General features: G+C 40.4%; 1 protein-coding gene and 1 non-coding gene across 5 annotated transcripts in view; both read left to right on the plus strand.

Annotated features, from left to right (window-relative positions):
* The window catches only part of Trip4 (thyroid hormone receptor interactor 4), a 56,758-nt gene that overhangs the window by 1,466 nt on the left and 36,366 nt on the right, over positions 1-18,926 (plus strand). For 2 of the 4 annotated variants that reach the window (XM_021644230.2, XM_060384871.1), the window contains 7 exons: positions 2,886-3,270; positions 4,321-4,490; positions 6,677-6,810; positions 10,309-10,521; positions 12,443-12,521; positions 14,480-14,609; positions 18,230-18,445. In XM_021644230.2, the coding sequence (XP_021499905.1) occupies positions 3,170-3,270; positions 4,321-4,490; positions 6,677-6,810; positions 10,309-10,521; positions 12,443-12,521; positions 14,480-14,609; positions 18,230-18,445 (1,043 nt within the window). In that variant the 5' untranslated portion in view covers positions 2,886-3,169. Of the gene's footprint in view, positions 1-2,874; positions 3,271-4,320; positions 4,491-6,676; positions 6,811-10,308; positions 10,522-12,442; positions 12,522-14,479; positions 14,610-18,229; positions 18,446-18,926 lie in introns of those variants that run through there. The other 2 variants (XM_060384870.1, XM_060384872.1) reach the window with 2 other exon arrangements.
* On the plus strand, positions 7,298-7,461 carry LOC132654957 (U1 spliceosomal RNA). Its single transcript, XR_009592558.1, has one exon. It is a non-coding gene; the product is annotated as a U1 spliceosomal RNA (small nuclear RNA).

The raw sequence follows: 18,926 nt of genomic DNA on the forward strand, positions 1-18,926 counted from the left end.
ATAAACAAGCCAATCAACATTCACTCTTTGTTGTCATTTACCCTCATAAAAATGCACATTGGTACTTAAACGACATTTTTTTTCTTTTGAGTTTAAAGGCCTTTGGAGCCAGAAGCAATGGCACACCCCTGTAATCCCAAAACTCAGGGAGGCAGAGGCAGGCAGGTGAGTTGGAGGCCAGCCTGATCTACAAAGTCCAGGACAGCCAAGTCTATGCAGAGAAACCCTGTCTTGAAAAACAAAACAAAACAAAAAAAGTCATCTACTCCAGGTCTGAATTGCCTAGTTGAACTCACATTCCAGAGTTCTGCAAAGAAAGGACCCAGAGAATATATATTTTCTTTTGCATTTCAAGCAAATGGCTAGAATTTCAAATATACAAATACACTTTTTCACAAAGAGATAATATACATATTATAACTGTCTTTTTTTGTTGTTTGATTTTTTTTGGGGGGGGGCGTGTTGAAGCAGGGTTTCTTTGTGTAGCCTGGCTGTCGTAGAACTTGCTCTGTATTCCAATCTGGCCTCAAATTCAGAGATCTGCCTCTGCCTCCCTAGTGCTGGTATTAAAGGTGTGCACCACCACAGTCCTGCTTTTGTCTTTTAACACTATTGATGTCGATGAGGACTGCAAGTTAGAAAACACACACACACACACACACAAAAGGGTGATATTGACCAGAAGTTTTTAATTAAAATGGCTACTTTGGGCTGGGGGATGTGACACACGTGGTAGCTAGCACTTGCCTAGCAAGCGCAAAAGTCTTAGTTTGCTTTCCAGCACCACATAAAGATAGGTATGATGGTGCATGAATGTAATCGAAGCACATGGCAAGTAGAGGCAGGACAATCAGAAGTTCAGTACCATCCTCAGCTATATGGTGAGTTTATGGCCAACCTGGGGTATGTAAACTCTGTCTAGAAGGAGGGGAGGACTAGAAGAAGGGGAGGAGGAAGATGATGATTGGGACCAAGGCAGAGGCAGGAGTGTCTCTCAGAGCAGAGGCCAGCCTGGTGTTCAAATGGAATTCCAGGATAGCCAGGACTGCAGAAAGACCCTGTCTCAAAAACCAAACCAAGGGGTTGGAGAGATGACACAGAGGAGCATTCACATGGTGGCTTACAACCATCTATAATGAGATCTGATGTCCTCCTCTTTCTTGCAGGCATAAACTCAGGCAGAATACTATATAAATAATAAATAAATCTTAAAACAAAAAAAACCCCAAAAGATTGCTTTAGAGAAGTCCTTCTCTATAATTAAATAAAACACAGAGAATTGTGTGATTTAAACATGAAAATCTTGAAGACCTGAAGCCTAACACATTAAGAAAACTTGTAAGGGACAGCAAGATGGCTCAGCAGGTAAGCACACTTGCCACCAAATCTGATGACTTGAGTTCCAGTCCCAGAACCCACATGGTAGACAGAAAGAACTGACTTGTGCATATGTCTTTCTCTGACCCTGTACAAGTGTCAAAGCATTGAAAAACACCCACCCACATACAAAATACACGTGTTAAAGAAAAAGTTATAAAAATTTTAAAGAAAAGTAGTATGCATGTATTAAAGGAATTTTTGCCTAAATTTATACCTTGCTACAGGGTATAAACTCAAGGCCTTTCATATTTTAAATACAGTCTCTACTACTGAGCTACTAAGTTGTGGTAATGAATAAACATAGAAAAGGTTAGATTATTTTAATATATTAGAATTAATAGATTATATTATTATGAAAAGATAAAATTCATTCTTACCATTAATGAACAGTACTGCATTTTGCTTTTTAAAAAAAGGTGGTGGGAGCTGGGCACAGTGGTGTATACTTGTAATCTCAGCACTGGGGTGGGTGTGGGGAATGCAGGTGGATTTCTGAGCTTGAGGCCAGCCTGGTCTACAAATCAAATCCAGGACAGCCAGGCTACACAGAGAAACCCTGTCCCAAAAAACCAACCTACCTACCAACCAAACAAGCAAAAAGCTGGTGGGCCAGTGAAATGGCTCAGAAGGTAAAGGCTCTTGCTGGCGAACTTGACCACCTGAGTTTGATTCCTGGTACCCAAGTGGCTGTCCTCTGACCGCCATATGTGCACTGTGCATTTGCGGTAGCCGACAGACATACACATGCACAAACACACTAACAGGTAATATGTTTTTAAGACAGGGTCTCACTAGTAACCTTGGCTGGCCTGGAATTTACTACATAAACCAGGCTGGCCATGAGCAAAGGTCCACCCACCTTTACCTCCTAGAGTTCTGGGGTTAAAAGCATATGCTACCATGCCCAGCTAATGTCATTTATTTTTCCAAGATTTAAATTTTTTATTTTATATTTTATTATTTTTTATTTTATGTTTTATTATGTGTAAGTGCCTGTATGTATGTATGTGCACCACATGCATGCCTGGTGCCTGTGAAGGCCAAAAGATATGGTAGGAGGCCCTTGAACTGGAGCACCAGGTGGTCGTAAGCCTTTATGTGGTGTAGCCGCGGGATTCTAGTCTCAATTACAGACAGCACTAAAAATAAGCGCCACCATCATCAGAGCAAAAACTAGTACAGTGCCTACAAAAGCTTGCAAGCGCTGGAGGTTTTGTTTTCCTTTGTTTGATTGGGAATTGAACCTGAGAATCTTGCATACTGAGAAGGTAGGGTACTGGGCTTTGTGCCTTGTCTCTCTCTAGTCCACCTCCTTTTTATTGTGAAACAGAGCCTAAGTTACAAAGACTGGCTTTGAATTTACTTCACACCACAAGAAGGTTTTGGATTTGCTATCCTCCCGACAAGAGAGGTATTAAATCTTGTCAGAATCAGACAAGATTTGAAGGCTGTACCCATCTTTCGGGGTCCTGCTTTCTTTTATTCCTACTACAGCTCTTTTGTAGGTGCGTATATTGTCTTAGCACAATTGCCGATGGCCTTCCTGGAAATCCCCCTCAGCGGCAAAGAGCCTCCGGAGCTCGTTTCTCCCACACACGTGTAAACAGACCCGGAAGTTGAGAGAAGCCGGAGGCCGCCCAAGTGGGCGGATCTGCCAGGAAGGGGGTAGCGACCCAGCGGGGCGGTGCAAGCTTGTGGAACCCTCGTCAACGAGGTCGGCGTTGCGAAGGGAACGAGTCCCGCGCAGGACGGGAGGCGTTTGCAGCTCAGCTGGTTCCGGTTGGGGAAGATGGCGGTGGCTGGGGCGGCGTACCGGGAGCCGCTAGTACACTGGTGCACCCAGCAGTTGCGGAAAACTTTCGCCCTGGATGTCAGCGAGGAGATCATACAGTAAGATGGGTTCCGGGTCCTAGTGGGAAGCAGCTTTGTTATGATGTATGGCGAACGGGAAAGCCGGGGGATTAAAAAGTTGAGAGGAAAAGAAATACCGTCAAAGGGGCTGCCGTTGGTCTTTAGAGTTTGAATTTTGGCTTCCACTTTTTCAGTTTAGCCTCTAGATAAGTATGCCAGAGTCCACGCAGTTTCCTAGGAAAGTGGCAAAACCATAGTATTTAGATTTGTAAGATTGTTCCGGAAATCGGTTTGCTTACAGACTGTGGAGAGAATGAACAGGTCAGATTGGCTTTCTAGAAATTCCTTACTCTGAATCAAGCAGGATCCAGAATTTACACGAGGGCGACATGGTGCATTACAAATAATCCCTGATTTCAGAGTCACAACTTCAGTCTTCTTTTGCCGTTAGCCAGTTTGGGAACCTTCGGCAAATTAATTTCTCTCTTTGTACCCTCCCCTTTATTTAGAATATTAATAATTACTAGAGCTTTCCTTTAGAGTTTTACAATCCTTACAAAACAGATGGCGATTCGATTATTGACGAATTCTGCGAGGGGAGTTAATTGAAGGTCTTCTGGGAGCATAGAATACACTTCAGTATGGAATAAACTTTTCAATAAAGGATATCCATTATGACTTGAGACTCTTAAAATTACTGGAAAAGATCCTTTCACCTGAGAACTAAAGCATAGGCAGAAGCTCAGGTTCAGAGTACTCAGGTGGAGGGGAAGATTACAAAAAGAGACTGGATTAAAAAAATAATAATAATAAAATAAAAGTTTTCCTTAATTTGATTCTTTGTTGCCGGAAACAAAATTGCTAATTCTAGAATTATAAGAAATAAGGCCAGTTTGCTGAGTTTGGGAGAAAATTTTGAAGAAGCGCTGACATTAGACCCAAAATCTCTTGCATACTGGGCAAGTTCATGATGACCAAGCTACCCACAGCCCTGATGAATACTGTTTAGTACTTCATCCTTGTTATGATTTCTGAAAACCATACACTACGCTATTCTTGTTTCCACAATTTATATCTTTACCTCCTGAGGTATGTTTTGTCAATTGAGAGTGCTGAAGAGATACGAGAATATGTGACAGACCTCCTTCAGGGAAATGAGGGCAAAAAAGGTCAATTCATTGAAGATCTTATAACCAAGTGGCAAAAGAATGGTCAAGAGTTGATTTCTGATTCTTTTCAGCAGTGCTGGAAAAAAGATGGTAAGTTAAAGTGGTAGGTAATAATTGAAGTTTTACTGGTAAATGCTTGGCTTTAAAAGCCTCGGTGTTGTTTTCCACTATGTATTACTGGTTCACAACTAACTTAAATAGAACCTATGTGCGCATATTTTCAGCTTAGGTCTGTTCAATTAGTAATGAATGTTGCTCTAAGCCGGTGGTTTTCAACCTTCCTAATTTTGTGGCCCTTTAATACAGTTCCTCATGTTGTGATGACTCCCAACCATGAAATTATTTCATTGATACTTCATAACTGTCATTTGCTACTGTTATGAATTATAATGTAAATACCTGATATGCAGGATTATCTGATATGCAACCCCTAAAGGGGTCACAGCCTACAAGTTGAGAACCACAGCTCTAACCTGTCAAGCTTTTCTGCCTGCCACTGCCTCACAAGTACTGGGATTAAAGCCATGTTCCACCATACTGGGTACCAGCCATCATTTTTAAGTTTACAGAAAAATCACAAAAGAATCTTTTTTCTGGCACAGTTGTGGCTTTAGAATAATTTTAAGTGGATTAAACTTACAAGTGGATTAAATAAATACTTCTCAAGGACTGTGTCCTAACTCAGTGGTAAGACACTTGCTTATCATTTGTGAGAGCCTGTGTTCAACCCCCAACACTACAAATTTATTTATTTTTTTTAAATACATATTTCATTTATTTACTATGTATACAATGTTCTATCTGCATATACACTTGCACGCCAGAAGAAGGCACTGGATCTTATAGATGGTTGTGAGCCACCATGTGGTTCCTGGGAATTGAACTCAGGACCTCTGGAAGAGCAGGCAGTACTCTTAACCTCTGAGCCATCTCTCCAGCCCTACAAATTTATTTTTATAAATATATTTTAAAAGATTTTTTCTTCCTAAATTTTTTTTTTAATGTGTACGGATATTTTGCCTGCATGTGTGTCTGTGCCTTGTACATGCCTGGTGTCCTTACAGGACAGAGGAGGGAATTGGGTTCCCTGGAACTGGAGTTTCAGATGGTGTGAGCTGACATGTGTGTATACTGAGAATTGTTCCATGGCGTAGCCAGTGCTTTTAACTGCTGACCTGTCTCTCCAACCTTTGGTTTTGTTTGTTTGTTTGTTGGTTTTTCTTTTTCCAAGGCAGGGTTTTTCTTTATAGCCCTGGCTGTTCTGGAACTCACTTTGTAAACCAGGCTGGCCTCAAAGTCAGAGATCTGCTTGTCTCTTTCTGTAAGCACTGAGATCAAAATTCTGTGCCACTGTGTCCCATTCCAGCCCTATTTTTATAAATATTTTTTAATGATGTGTATACCTGAAAGTATAGACTGATTATAGTATTAATGATATTTAGAGGTATCCATTTATATAGTACAAAAGATGAGCATCAAACTAAATAATATGCTATTATTATACAGTGTAAAATATCAGTCTTGAATTTACGTTATTAAGTTGTGCTCAATATTTGAGTTTTTCTTTCTCTAGTACTTGGATTCAGGCCAGAGATGCTTGCATGCTAGGCAAGTGTAATGACAACTTTGGAATTTCAGATTCTTTAAAAACATGGAAATATTATAAGGATGTGTTACCATTTTAGTCCCAGGTGTGGGGTGTGAGAGTGCTTCAGACTTCAGCAGCTGACTATGACTTGCCCCGTGCGCTAGCCCAAGTGTGATTTTGTCAGCTGCAGAGAGCTTCTACGATCATGTGAAGTTTGGAATTGTGGGAAATGTTAGAGCCCTGAGAGGCAGGGTGGGTGGTTGTTGGTCATTCAGGCAGGTTGGATGCAGTTTGTCAGTAGTTGTATTCAAAGACAAAACAAAAGGAAAAGAATTAGATTCAGAGATCTCTATCTCTCACTCTCCCCTTATCATTCTTTCTCTCCTATCTTGTGATAGGGAGTGAACCTGGGGCAGTGAGAGGGATGGGAAAAAGAAGAACCCACAAAGTAGCAAAGACCAGCTACTGCCAAGTATTTTTCATCACCAATCCTGTTTGGGATTATTTATCATTGATCACAGACATTAAAAAATGGTAGTTTGATTTTGAATTGAGAGTAGTTCTGCCTGACTTCTTGTCTTGACTATAAATATTCAGAACTACCTTCAGGTTTTAGCTATAGACACTAAATAACAAATCTTGCCATTCTTTTTCTGTATCTGTGTGTATTTTCTTTTATTCTTTAAAGAAATTTTAGATGGACAGAGATCAGTGGACCAGCTAAAGCGGAGTAGGAGGAAAGGAAGAAACAAACAGGAAGTTCCTGCATTTCCTGAACCTGACATGACTGTAGAGGTCAAAACACCTTTAGATTTGGCCAAGGTAAATGCTTATAAAATTAAGCTTTTCCTGACTGTGTGAAGAAGAAGAAATGACTAATATCAGAGACAAAATACGGAAATTAGTTTTCAATGTCACATTTAACAAACAGATGAATTTTAGGGACAGAAGCTGGCATCTTTCTCTGTGGTATGATAGACCTTTTCTTCCTTCTGAGATAAGGCACCATGCAGCTCAGGCTGAAATCTAATTTGCGGTGAGCCTTGAACTCCTTGTCTTCCTACCTCTACCTTCCAAGCCCTGAGATTACAAGTGTGTGCCACCACTCTTCTGCAGGACTTACTTCATTCTCAGGATCAGACTAGGACCTTGTGCATGCATATGAGACAAGCACTCCTCCCCTGACCTACACGCCTGTTCCTGGATGGAAAATAATTAAAGAAGCGCCCAACTTTCAACTTCAGCATTTGAAAGGGCAGTAAAAACTGAATGACTAGATAGTTCTTGGTGTCATTAAAAACTGCCAGGCATATTTACCCACCAGGGGAGATGCCATGATTATGAAGGTAGTTTACCTAGGACGAGGCTTGTCCGTTGCACTCTGATGTGCTGATCCTTGTGCTTTCCCCAAATGTGGGAAATGGGACTGCATAAATTTGCAGTAGTGGGGGATTGCATTTACACTCTGCCCTACATCCGTACAAAGATGCATGCGTGCACATACAGACATACACACAAACTGCCAGACACTAGCAAGAAGATAGGGAGTTCCAGGCCAACCTGGAGTACAGACTACTAGCAAATTCTAGGCCACACTGAGACTTTTACCTGAAAAATCAATAAAAAGATAGATGAATAGTATTCTTGTTTTGAAAGTTTTCTCTTCTACCATAATTATCAATATTCCATCTTCAAAACTTATTAACCAGGGATAGAATTCTCTGAGTATCCCAAGCTGTCTTTCAGCTCAATCTTTCTGCCTCAACCTCCTGGAGCTTAGACTGTAGCCACTACATCTGGATAATTGAAACATTTATAGTCAGTGTGACTTGACAAACTTCTGAAAAGGAGAAAATTAATTAGTCTAAGATGGAATATGACAATTTTGAGAGGATACTATGCAAAAACATGGGTGGGAGGTGGACATGGTTGGCCTTAAGCATGTAATCCCAGTACTCAGGAGTCTGACGCAGAAGGAATGCCTCAGGTTCAAGGCTACCTGGTCTTCACGATTAATTCCAGGCCAGCTAGGGCTACAGAATAAGATTTTATCTTAGAAAACTAAAAACTACAGCAAAAACAGGAGAGCTGAATGTACAAAGATTATCACAAGTAATAAAGAACATGTAACCAGGGAGTATATGAAGGTGTTCAGGCTCACTAGGAGCTGGAGATGGCCAATTTTTCATAGTCCTCCTCTCAGTTTTAACACCAAAGTCACACCATGCTCCTGCCCCAAGGCATGAACAAACCAAAATGTCTGTTCTGATCAGATAAATACACATTAAATCACTGACATATTTCCTATTAGATTTTCAATGTTTTATCAGTTGTCAATAAAGAAAAAGTGTTTAGTAGCATGAATCAAGAACTGTGGAAATGTTTCTATACTCTTTAGTTTGGGCCCCATCCCTGCAGCCTTGTGTATGCTAGGGAAGTACTTTACCCCTGAATGACACCCAAACACTGTTGTATTGTATTGTTTTGTTTTGTTTTTTTCCCTTCAGTTTGTTTGTTTCTTTGGTTTTTTGAGACAGGGACTCTCTGTGTAGCCCTGGCTGTCCTGGAACTCACTTTGTAGACCAGGCTGGCCTCTAACTCACAGAGATCTGCCTGCCTCTGACTCCCAAGTACTGGGATTAAAGGAGTGCACCACTATGCCTGGCCTTTTTTCAGTTTATTTTTATTTTATGTGCACTGGTGTTTTGCCTGAATATATATCTGTGGGGTGTCGGGTACCTGGAACTAGAGTTACAGGCGATTGTGAGCTCCCCCCTGTGAGTGCTAGGGACTAAACCTTGGGTCCTCTGGAAGAGTGGCCAATGCTTTTAACCTCTGACCCATCTCTCCAGCCCATGTTGTATTGTTTTAATGGCTAAAAATGTTGTGTACTTTTTCTTATTTTTATTGCTCATTTGAGTATGTGTTATTATGAAATTCCTCATGATCATTTTTTATAATGTTTTTTCTTGTGTCTCTTTTTTTCCCCTAGTAATAGGGATTGAGTGTAGGCCTACATACATGCTAACCACATGCTGTGCCACTAGCTACACTCTGGCTTCTTTCTGATTAGTTTCTGAATGAATAAATTTATCAATTTTGCTGGGCAGTGGTGGTGCATGCCTTTAATCCCAGAATGCAGAGGCAGGTGGATCTCTGGATTCAAGGCTAGCATGATCTACAGAGTGAGTTCTAGGACAGCCAGAACTAAAACAGAGAAACCCTGCCTTGTAATTCCAAAAATAAAATAAGTTTTAAAAATTTTATTGATTGCCTATGTTTTGAGATCTATGACTGTTACACCTTTTAGGGGTATTTAAAAAATTCTTTGTTTTATTTATTTATTCTGAGTGTGTGCATGGTAACACAAACATGCATGCAGTTTGTGGGAGTTGGTTCTCTACTTTTATGTTGTGATCCTTGATATCAAACTGAGGTTATTTAAGCTTGGCAAGGATCTTCATCTAATTAGTCCCTAACGTCATTCTTTAGCTGTGGGTTAAGATACCAGGGGTTGGGATTATAGCTCAGTAGCAGAGCACATACCTAGTGTATGTAAGACACTGGTTCAATAGCCAGCACCACTCAAAAATAAATAAATGAATAAATAAAGGAAAAATAAAAAATAGGACTGGGGTGTAGTTCACGTAGTTGGTAGAGTGCTTGTCTGGCATGCACGAACCCCCTGGGTTCCATCCCTGCACTGCTTACTAACAGTGTGCTCCTATATGCCTGTCGTCCCAGCACCCCGGAGGGACTGGTAGGAAGATCAATATTATCTTCTAGTTTGAGCGTAATAGTTATAGGCCAGATGCTACTCAACACAAAAACAAACAAACAAAAACCCCACTCACTACATTTGAATAATAAAACACCTGCTTGTGCAATCTTAAATATCTCAGGGGACAGCAGTATAGCTCACTGGATAGAAGTGCTTGCCACCAAGGCTGAGGTCAGTCCTCTGAACCCGCATGTGGAAGGGGAGAACTAACTTCTGCAAGTTGTTCCCTGACCTCCATGTGCACACCATAGTACATGCCCACTCATACATGTTGTTACATGTAAGAATTTATTTTAAAAACATCTCAAGCTGCTTTGATTGCTGTATTTGCCTGGCCATATTAGGTGTTTAACAAATAAAGCAATTGTTAGGAAAACAATTACCTTGCTATTATCAGTAATTATAAGTAATCTGTATTTTTCCTCCTTTCCTGATTCTTGAATAAGGTGTAAGTAGTTACTGCACAGAAGTGAGGCTTTTCCTCCTGATTCTTTTCATTGTCATTGATCAGTGTTCCTGTGATGTCTTTGTACCATTAGGCACAAGAAAGCAACAACTCAGTAAAGAAAAAGACAAAATTTGTCAGTTTATATACAAGAGAGGGACAGGACAAACTTGCAGTCCTGCTTCCTGGTCGTCACCCATGTGATTGCCTGGGCCAGAAGCACAAGCTCATCAATAACTGTCTGGTCTGTGGGCGGATTGTCTGTGAACAGGAGGGTTCAGGCCCCTGCTTATTCTGTGGCTCTTTGGTAAGGTCCTTCATGTTTTGTTTTTACTATGTTTGATTTTTCTGTCAACTTGAGTTATCTGAGAGAGGGAACCTCACTTGGGAAAATGGTTCCATAAGCTGTAGGTATTCCTGTCGGACAGTTTCTTAATTCTTGATTAATGTGGGAAGGCCCTGCAATTGTGTGTGGTGCCACTCCTAGGAAGGTGGTCCTAGAATATATAAGAAAACAGGCTAAAACGTAGTGTGTACCTATAATCCCAGCACTTGGGAGGCAAAGGTAGAAGAATCTGATTTTAAGGCCAGCCTGGTTTACATAGTGAATTCCAGGCCAGCCAAAGTTACAGAATGAGGCATTGTCATTAAAACAAACAAAATGCAGAAGGAGCAAGCCAGTAAGGAACATTCCTTGTATCACTTATCAGTCCCTTCCTCAGGTTCCTGCCTTAACTTCCCTTAGTCATGAACTATTATCTGGAAGTACAGAATGAGATAAATAAATCCTTTATGGAACTAAAGAGATGGCTTGGTGGTTAAGAGCAGTGGCTGCTTTTGCAGAGGACCTGGGTTTGATTTCCAGCAGCTACATTGTGGCTCATAGCTGCTTATAACTCTAGTTCCAGTGGATCTGATGCCTTCTGACCTCTACAAGACCAGGCATACACATGGTGAACAGTTAGACATGCAGGCAAGCATTCAGACATTCATACCATAGAAATAAGTAAGGACATATATGAAAAAATAAACCCTTTCTTCCTGCCAAACTGTGTTTGGTCATAGAGTTTTATCACAGCAGTAGAAGCCCTAACCAAGAAACTGTGTTTTGAGTTAATAACCATGGCCATTCAAATCTTATGCAGTTTTTCTTAGGAAACTGCTTCTCTACAACGTTTAATGAAATTCCAGTGCTCTGGGGGCCTAGGAAGAAAAGTGAGTTTTTAAGGCACACTCTCACTATGAAGGTAGGCTTGCCTCAAGCTCCCAGACTCAATGTCTTTGAACTTCCTATCTAAACCAGGCTAGCCTCAAGTTCCCACAGGTATTGAAGTATTGAGATTACAGGTGTGTGCCATCATATTTGCCTTCTGGTTGGTTCTTATTTTATGTGCATATATGTTTTGCCTACATGTATATCTGTGGATCACATTTGTACCTGGTCCCCTTAGAGGCCAGAAGAGGGAAATTGATCTCTAGAATTGAAGTTACATATGATTGTGAGCTGCCATGTGGGTCCTGGTGATTAAACCCAGGTTCTCTGGAAGAGCAGCCAGTGCTCCTAAACACTGAGTCATCTGTCCAGCCTCAAGCTTTTTGGTTCTTTCTAATAAAACATTTCCTTATAATTTCTTTTTTTCCTTCCTTCCTTCCTTCCTTCCTTCCTTCCTTCCTTCCTTCCTTCCTTCTTTCCTTCCTTCCTTCCCTCCCTCCTTTCTTCTTTCCTTCCTTCCTTTTTTGGTTGTTTCAAGACAGGGTTTCTCTGTGTAACAAAGTCCTGGATAGCCTTGAATTCACAGAGTTCCTCCTGCCTCTGCCTCATGAGTCTTGGAACTAAAGGAGTGTGGCACCACACCCAGCATCTTTATAATTTCTGTTGTCAAAGATAGAGTTTACAACCAAAGGCTTTGAAAAGTGTCATGATTTTTTTCAGTATTCTCAACAGAAGCAAGTATTTGTCTTTTGAAACTAGGTATATGTATATTTACATGTATATATGTATATTATGTTACATAAATACATATGTTAAATCACATAGTTATTCATATTTATAGGAATATTTATAGGAATGAAATTCTTTTTGTTTTTGTTTTTTGAGACAAGGTTTTTCTTAGTAATCTTGGGTGTCTTGGAACTCAATCTGTAGATCAGGTTGAGACTGCACTTAATACTTTGCCAAGCAAGCAATATCATTCAACCTCTGAATGGCAAGTCTGTTTCCTTTATAGGTATGTACTAATGAAGAACAGGACATCTTACAGCGTGACTCAAACAAAAGCCAGAAACTGTTAAAGAAACTCATGGCAGGTAAACCCTAGATTCTTGATTTTTTTCCATTCTTTGAGACAGGGCTTCACTATGTATCCCAAGTGCCAAGATTAAAGGTGTGTATCATTGTCTGGCTAAGATGCAGATTTTTCTTCAGATTTATTTATTTATCTTTATTTATTTATTTGTTTATTTATGCGTTTATTTATTTGGGGTCACTTATTCAATAATTTTTTTTTTTTGTTGTTGTTCTTGTTGCTGCTGCTGGTCAAATGTGGGCCCTCACGCATCCAAAGCTATAGTCCCTCTCATGTAGCTCAGGCTACTCTTAAATTTGCTGTGTAGATGAGGAGAGCTTTGAACTTTGGCTCCTCTGTCTTTATTTCCAAAGTATTGGGATTAAAGGCATGCATCAGACCTGCCTAAAACCATTTTTAAGAGGTAGAATACTGTGTTTATTAATTTCTATCAAAATAATATATATACATATATTTATTTTTATTTTATTGTTTGGTTTCTCGAGACAGGGTGTCTCTGTGTAGCCTTAGCTGTCCTGGACTTGTTCTGTAGACCTGGCTGTCCCTGAACTTAGAGAGATTGGCTGCCTCTGCCACTGAAGTGCTGGGATGTAGGTGTGCGCCACTGCACTGGGCGTCAAAACAATATTCTGCTTCTACCTTAGTTCATAGTTTTCATTTAATTTCATTTTATTTTACTTTTCACTATTTTACATTTTATTTTTAGTCAGAATTAATGTTTTTTTTAATTTTAAATATTTTTAAAAGTTTTTTTGTCAGTTTTCATATTATTTAAAAATATATGTTCTTTTATAAAGTAGCAATTGGAAAAAAAATGTTACGCTTTTCCGTTATTTTCAACTAATTTTCTTTAATTGACTTAGCTTTCAGTGCTGAGATTTGAACCCAGGGTAGTGTAGACACTAGGGAAGCAGATTAAGCTTAACCTCCACTTTTTGAAAATTTTGTTTTGAAAGAGTCACACAAAGATGCTAGGCTGAGTGACTTGCAGCACTGCTTGACTTAATTTTTGGGGACTATTATCCAGGCTGACCTGGAGTCCTTATAACCTCTCATGAAGGTGAGTGTATCATGTGAGGCCATATTTTTTCTTTTCTTTTTTTTTTTTTGAAACAGGATTTCTCTATGTAGCCTTGGCTGTCCTGGACTTGCTTTGTAGACCAGGCTGGCTGCGAACTCAACAGTGATGCATCTGCCTGCCTCTGCCTCTCTGAGTGCTGGGATTAAAGGTGGGCGCTACCTTTTAATAGATGAATGAATCAGTAAATTTATTTTCATCTTTGAATTTTAGTTTCCTTATCTGTAAACAAGGATGGTAGAAACTGTTTATATTGGTTATATAACAAATAAATGCTCCTTTGTGTCTTATCATTTATTCTAGTTTTGCATCTTTTCTGAAATCTTTCTTCCATTAATTAGTTTATGGTTTTGATATGTAAAAGTATATTTATAGGTGATAGCTTTTGTTAGTAAGGTGTTTCATTTATTTTGATCTTTTGGAGCTTTGTGACAGTTAAACACAGAGCCTTTATAGGCATGCACTGTACTACTGAGACACATTTGGTATCCGTAATCCGTAGAGGTCTAGCTTTCTTTCTTTCTTTCTTTTTTTTTTTTTTTTTTTTTTTGTAACTCTGCCTGTCCTGGAACTCACTCTATAGACCAGGCTGGCCTCGAACTCACAGATGCACCTGCCTCTGCCTCCAGAGTACTGGAATGAAAGTTGTGTGCCAACTCTGCCTTGGTAGTTTTTTGTTTTGTTTTGTTTTGTTTTTTGAGAGACTGTTAGTGTCAAACACTGAATTGGTTGAGCCTGACCTTAAAAGTTTCCGTTTAAATGAATACTGCAGCTCATCAGGGTAGAATCAGGTCTGCAAATATATTGTTCATTGCTGCACAACAATACAATAAATTTTATTCTTTGGGCTGATACTGTTTGATTTCTTTATTGAATTACAGGGGCAGAGAATTCTGGAAAGGTGGATGTCTCTACGAGGGACCTTCTTCCTCATCAAGAATCTCGGATGAAGTCTGGTTTGGAGAAGGCTATCAAGCATAAAGAAAAACTGTTAGAGTTTGACAGAACTAGGTATGGTAGGGTTAGACTAACATTCACTAAGACAAACTTACCCATAGATTCTGGCCATTAAAACATTATTTGGGGGTTCTAGAGAGTTGGTGCAGAGATTAAGAGTACTTGTTGCTCTTGCAGAGACCCAAGTTTGATTTCTACCACCTGTGTGGCAGCTCATAACCATTTGTAGCTCCCGTTCCAGAGGAATGCGCTGTGCTGACCTTGACAGGCCAGAGCCACTCACTCACATAGAGTATACACATGTACATGTAGGCAAAACACTCACACATAAAATAATATATTATTTGATACTTGCTACCTTCTTACGGTAGAGTGTGAAAGGGTTAATAACAAAGAACTGACTGCTCTGTAATTTTTTTTTTATTTCATCTTGGCTTTAGTTTTTGTTTTTGTTTGATAAGATTTCACTGTGTGGCCTAGATGGGCTGGAACTTAATATATAGACCATCCTGAATCAGACTTGCAGAGATCTGCCTGCTTCTGCCTCCTAAATGCTAGGATTAAAAGCATGGATCACCATACCTGCCTCTTCTAATGTTTTTTTAAAAAAACATTCTGCCAAAAGGACTTATAGATCACATTTATTTAATAACATTATCTAGGTGGTGGATAAACATTTTGAAGACTTTTCTTTTTTTTTTTTTTAAAGATTTATTTATTACTTATGCAATGTGTGTTAGCATGTACACCTGCACGCCAAAAGAGGGAACCAGATTTCATGTTTAGATGGTTGTGAGCCACCATGTGGTTGCTGGGAATTGAACTCAGGACCTTTGGGAAGAGCAATCAGTGCTCTTATCCTCTGAGCCATTTCTCCAGCACCGAAGACTATTTTCAAGTCAAAGAGCATCTCTGTTAAGTAAGCCACTTTATACTACAGAACAGTATAAATATTACACAGAGAACATACAGATATTTGTGATAAAGACAGAATGGAAGAAAGTTTAAATTAAGCAAAAACCAAACCTGGCATAGTAGCACACACCTCTAATCACAGCACTTGGGAGGCAGACGCAGGAGGATCTCTGTGAGTTCATAACCATCCTGGTCCACAAAGTGAATTTCAGGACAGCCAGGACTACATAGTGAAATCCTATCTCAAGGGGAAAAAAAAATTCAAAACCTTTAGGCATTAAGTGTTTTAAAATATCTAGTTAACAGATGCTTCATTTTTATAAGGAATACTGTCTCCATATTAGACTTTATAAAAAATAAAATTCTGGTAGCCTTGAGCTACATACTTTCTACTAAATCCAGAGTCCCAAAGTGCAATAAGCAAATCTGTGAATAATGACAATTTCTTTTTTTTTTTTTTCCCCATTGCTGAGGACCGAACCCAGGGCCTTGCACTTGCTAGGCAAGCGCTCTACCACTGAGCTAAATCCTGAACCCCAACAATTTCTTAAGTTAATACAACTCTCCAGGTGCCGACTATTACACAAACCCCAGTGAACCAAGATCCTGTAATAGGGAAGGCACTGAAACACTCAAGGTGAAAACTGGCCTTGAAGTTCATAAATTAGGCAAATGTTTTTTTAAATAGATTTATTTACTTATTATGTGTACAGTATTCTGCCTGTATGTATGCCTTCAGGCCAGAAGAGGGCACCAGTTCTCTTAGATATTTGTGAGCCATCATGTGGTTGATGGGAATTGAACTCAGGACCTTTGGAAGAGCAGCCAGTGCTCTTAACCTCTGATTCATCTCTCCAGCCCATTTTCAGCAAATATTTATTGAAACGTGTATTTTAAGTTTGAGGAAGAGTCTGATAGACAGAGCCCTTGAGCCTCAAAGAGCTCACTCTCTAAAGCAGAACCACCTAGCTCTCACACAGTTGCCATCAGCCTTAACTCCATTCTGCAAGAGGTGCAGAGACACTGCTTCCCTCTATGAGGGAGAGGAGTGAAGGTGGGCCCACATCAGACTATCCATGTCAAGGCCCCTACCAAATGTTTTAATACAAAATCTTTGTACCCTGAATATGAATGTGATTTAAATGCTTTCCTTATGCTTATGTGTTTCACTAATTTGTAATTATGGAGAAACACAGTCTTCTAACAGTGGTATAATCAATTTGTGAGCCCCGGGTTTATTTTTTGTAGAATGACGGTTAAATTCTCAGAAATGTTTTCTAGCCTTCAATTTTCTTGTCATCTGATCTTAGAAGTTAGCAGGGTGTGTTAATGAAGAACTGGAGTGGGCTGTAGAGATGGCTCAGAGGTTAAGAGCACTGGTTGCTCTTCCAGAGGTCCTGAGTTCAATTCCTGGCAACCACATGATGGCTCACAACCATCTACAATGAGATTTGGTGCCCTCTTCTGGCCTGCACGCATACATTCAGGCAGAATACTGTATACATAATAAATAAATCTTTAAAAAAAAAAGAAGTGGATAGTGAGGAGGGGGATGTAGAAAGTATTACAGTAATAGATGAATAAAACATCCACCTGGCCCTGCTCCTCATGGCTGCAGCCCTTGGGAGAGTGCCACACACTCCACTCGGGCTGCTTGGTAGAGCTGGTTCTGGTAGCATGTGTTCAAGAGAGCTGGCCCCGGGGGGGTGTAAGATGGGGAGAGCTGGCCCTGCCCTTCGCCTGGACAAAGCACAGGCGTAGGAAAACTACACCTCAGCTACTGCCCAGGCCCAGCCCCAAAACCTACCTCATTTATGAACAGCTGGAGTGTGTGTGAAGGGGCTGGTTCTACAGAACCAGTGACTCACTGCAATAAACATTTGCAAGTAAAGTTGTTTGGGCAAAACAGTATGCTGTGTGACACACCACAGCTTCCATGGTGAAAGGGGTTTTTTATTTATCTATTTTAAGTTTCATTTTTTGTTTTCTTTCAGGAGGGAGGGTACAAGGGCAGGGGGCAGATGTGGAGGGACAGGGAGAGGGGTTGGATTGGGGTGCATAATGTAAAATTCATAAAGAGCAAATTAAAAGTTAAAAAGAGCTCCAGCTGGGTGGGGGTAGTATGTGCCTTTAATTCCAGTATGAGAGGCAGAGGCAGATCTCTGTGAGTTCGAGGCCAGGGTGGTCTATAGAGTGTGTTCTGGGACAGCCAGCAATATTACACAGAGAAACCCTGTCTTGAAAAACCAAACAGCAAAAAGAAAAAAAAAATCCTAATGAGAATAATTCAGCCACAGGACTGAGATTTCAAGGCAAACACCAGCAGACCAATGCTCTGTCAGTAATAAACCAGTGAATTTTAAGAGCAGGATATTAAGTTACTGGAATAACAGCTGGGATATGACAAAACTAGGGTATGTCCCAGTTTTCAGGTGTAAGCTGTGATCCACAGCCTAGAGGGCTCGAGGGTGGATGGAAGGTAAATGAAAGGTTGGATTTGTCAGAAAAGGAAGACTGGATTTTGGTGCTGTCTTTCACTGCCTGAGGCTGAGGTTAGTTTTAGGAGCAGTACTGAACCTTGCAGTAAACATAAGACACACATTGCAACTTCAAGCCAGGAAGACCTTATTTAGAACATTCATTGTCTTCCATAGTTGAGACCGGAACCTTCACAACAGCAAAAGTTAAGCGGTAATTAGTCCATATTTGCCAGCAAGTGACCTAGTTACTGTGTGTTCTTTTTTCCTTTCCCTGCTCAGTATCCGAAGGACCCAAGTCATTGACGATGAGTCAGACTATTTTGCCAGTGATTCTAACCAGTGGCTGTCCAAAGTCGAGCGGGAAACCCTGCAGAAACGAGAGGAGGAGCTGAGAGAACTCCGACATGCCTCCCGACTTTCTAAGAAAGTCACCATTGACTTTGCAGGGCGGAAGATCCTAGAAGATGAAAATCCACTAGCAGAGTATCACAGCAGGTAAGTAGGAGGCCTCTGGTGGGGTTGAGAATAGGAGCAGTCTGACCTTTAAGGGCTTTCCTTCTAATGGATCTGTTTATTTAAAACACAATGGTGACTCAGTGTGTAAAGCTTTTGCTGCACAAACCCTGGGACTCGTGGTCAGGCCCTCACCACCTGTGTGAAACCATTGTGCAAGTTCCGAATGTCTTTCATTCCATTACTCCTATGGCAACATAGAAAACAAAGCTGAATTCCTGAAGCTCACAGGCCAGTTAGCCTACTGTGTGCAGTGGCAAATAGCAAACAGAACTTGTCTCAATCATGCTGGAGGGTGAGGACCAACACCTGAGGTGTACTCTGACTCCATACATACTGTGACACTATCTGCCCTCACTTTCACACACGCATACATGTATGCATCTCATATGCACATATTATACATATAAAGATAAAAAGAAAGAAGTAAAAATGATGATGGAGGGCCAGTGAGTTGGCTCAG

Source organism: Meriones unguiculatus, chromosome 6, assembly GCF_030254825.1.
Source record: "Meriones unguiculatus strain TT.TT164.6M chromosome 6, Bangor_MerUng_6.1, whole genome shotgun sequence".
Lineage (NCBI taxonomy): Eukaryota > Metazoa > Chordata > Mammalia > Rodentia > Muridae > Meriones > Meriones unguiculatus.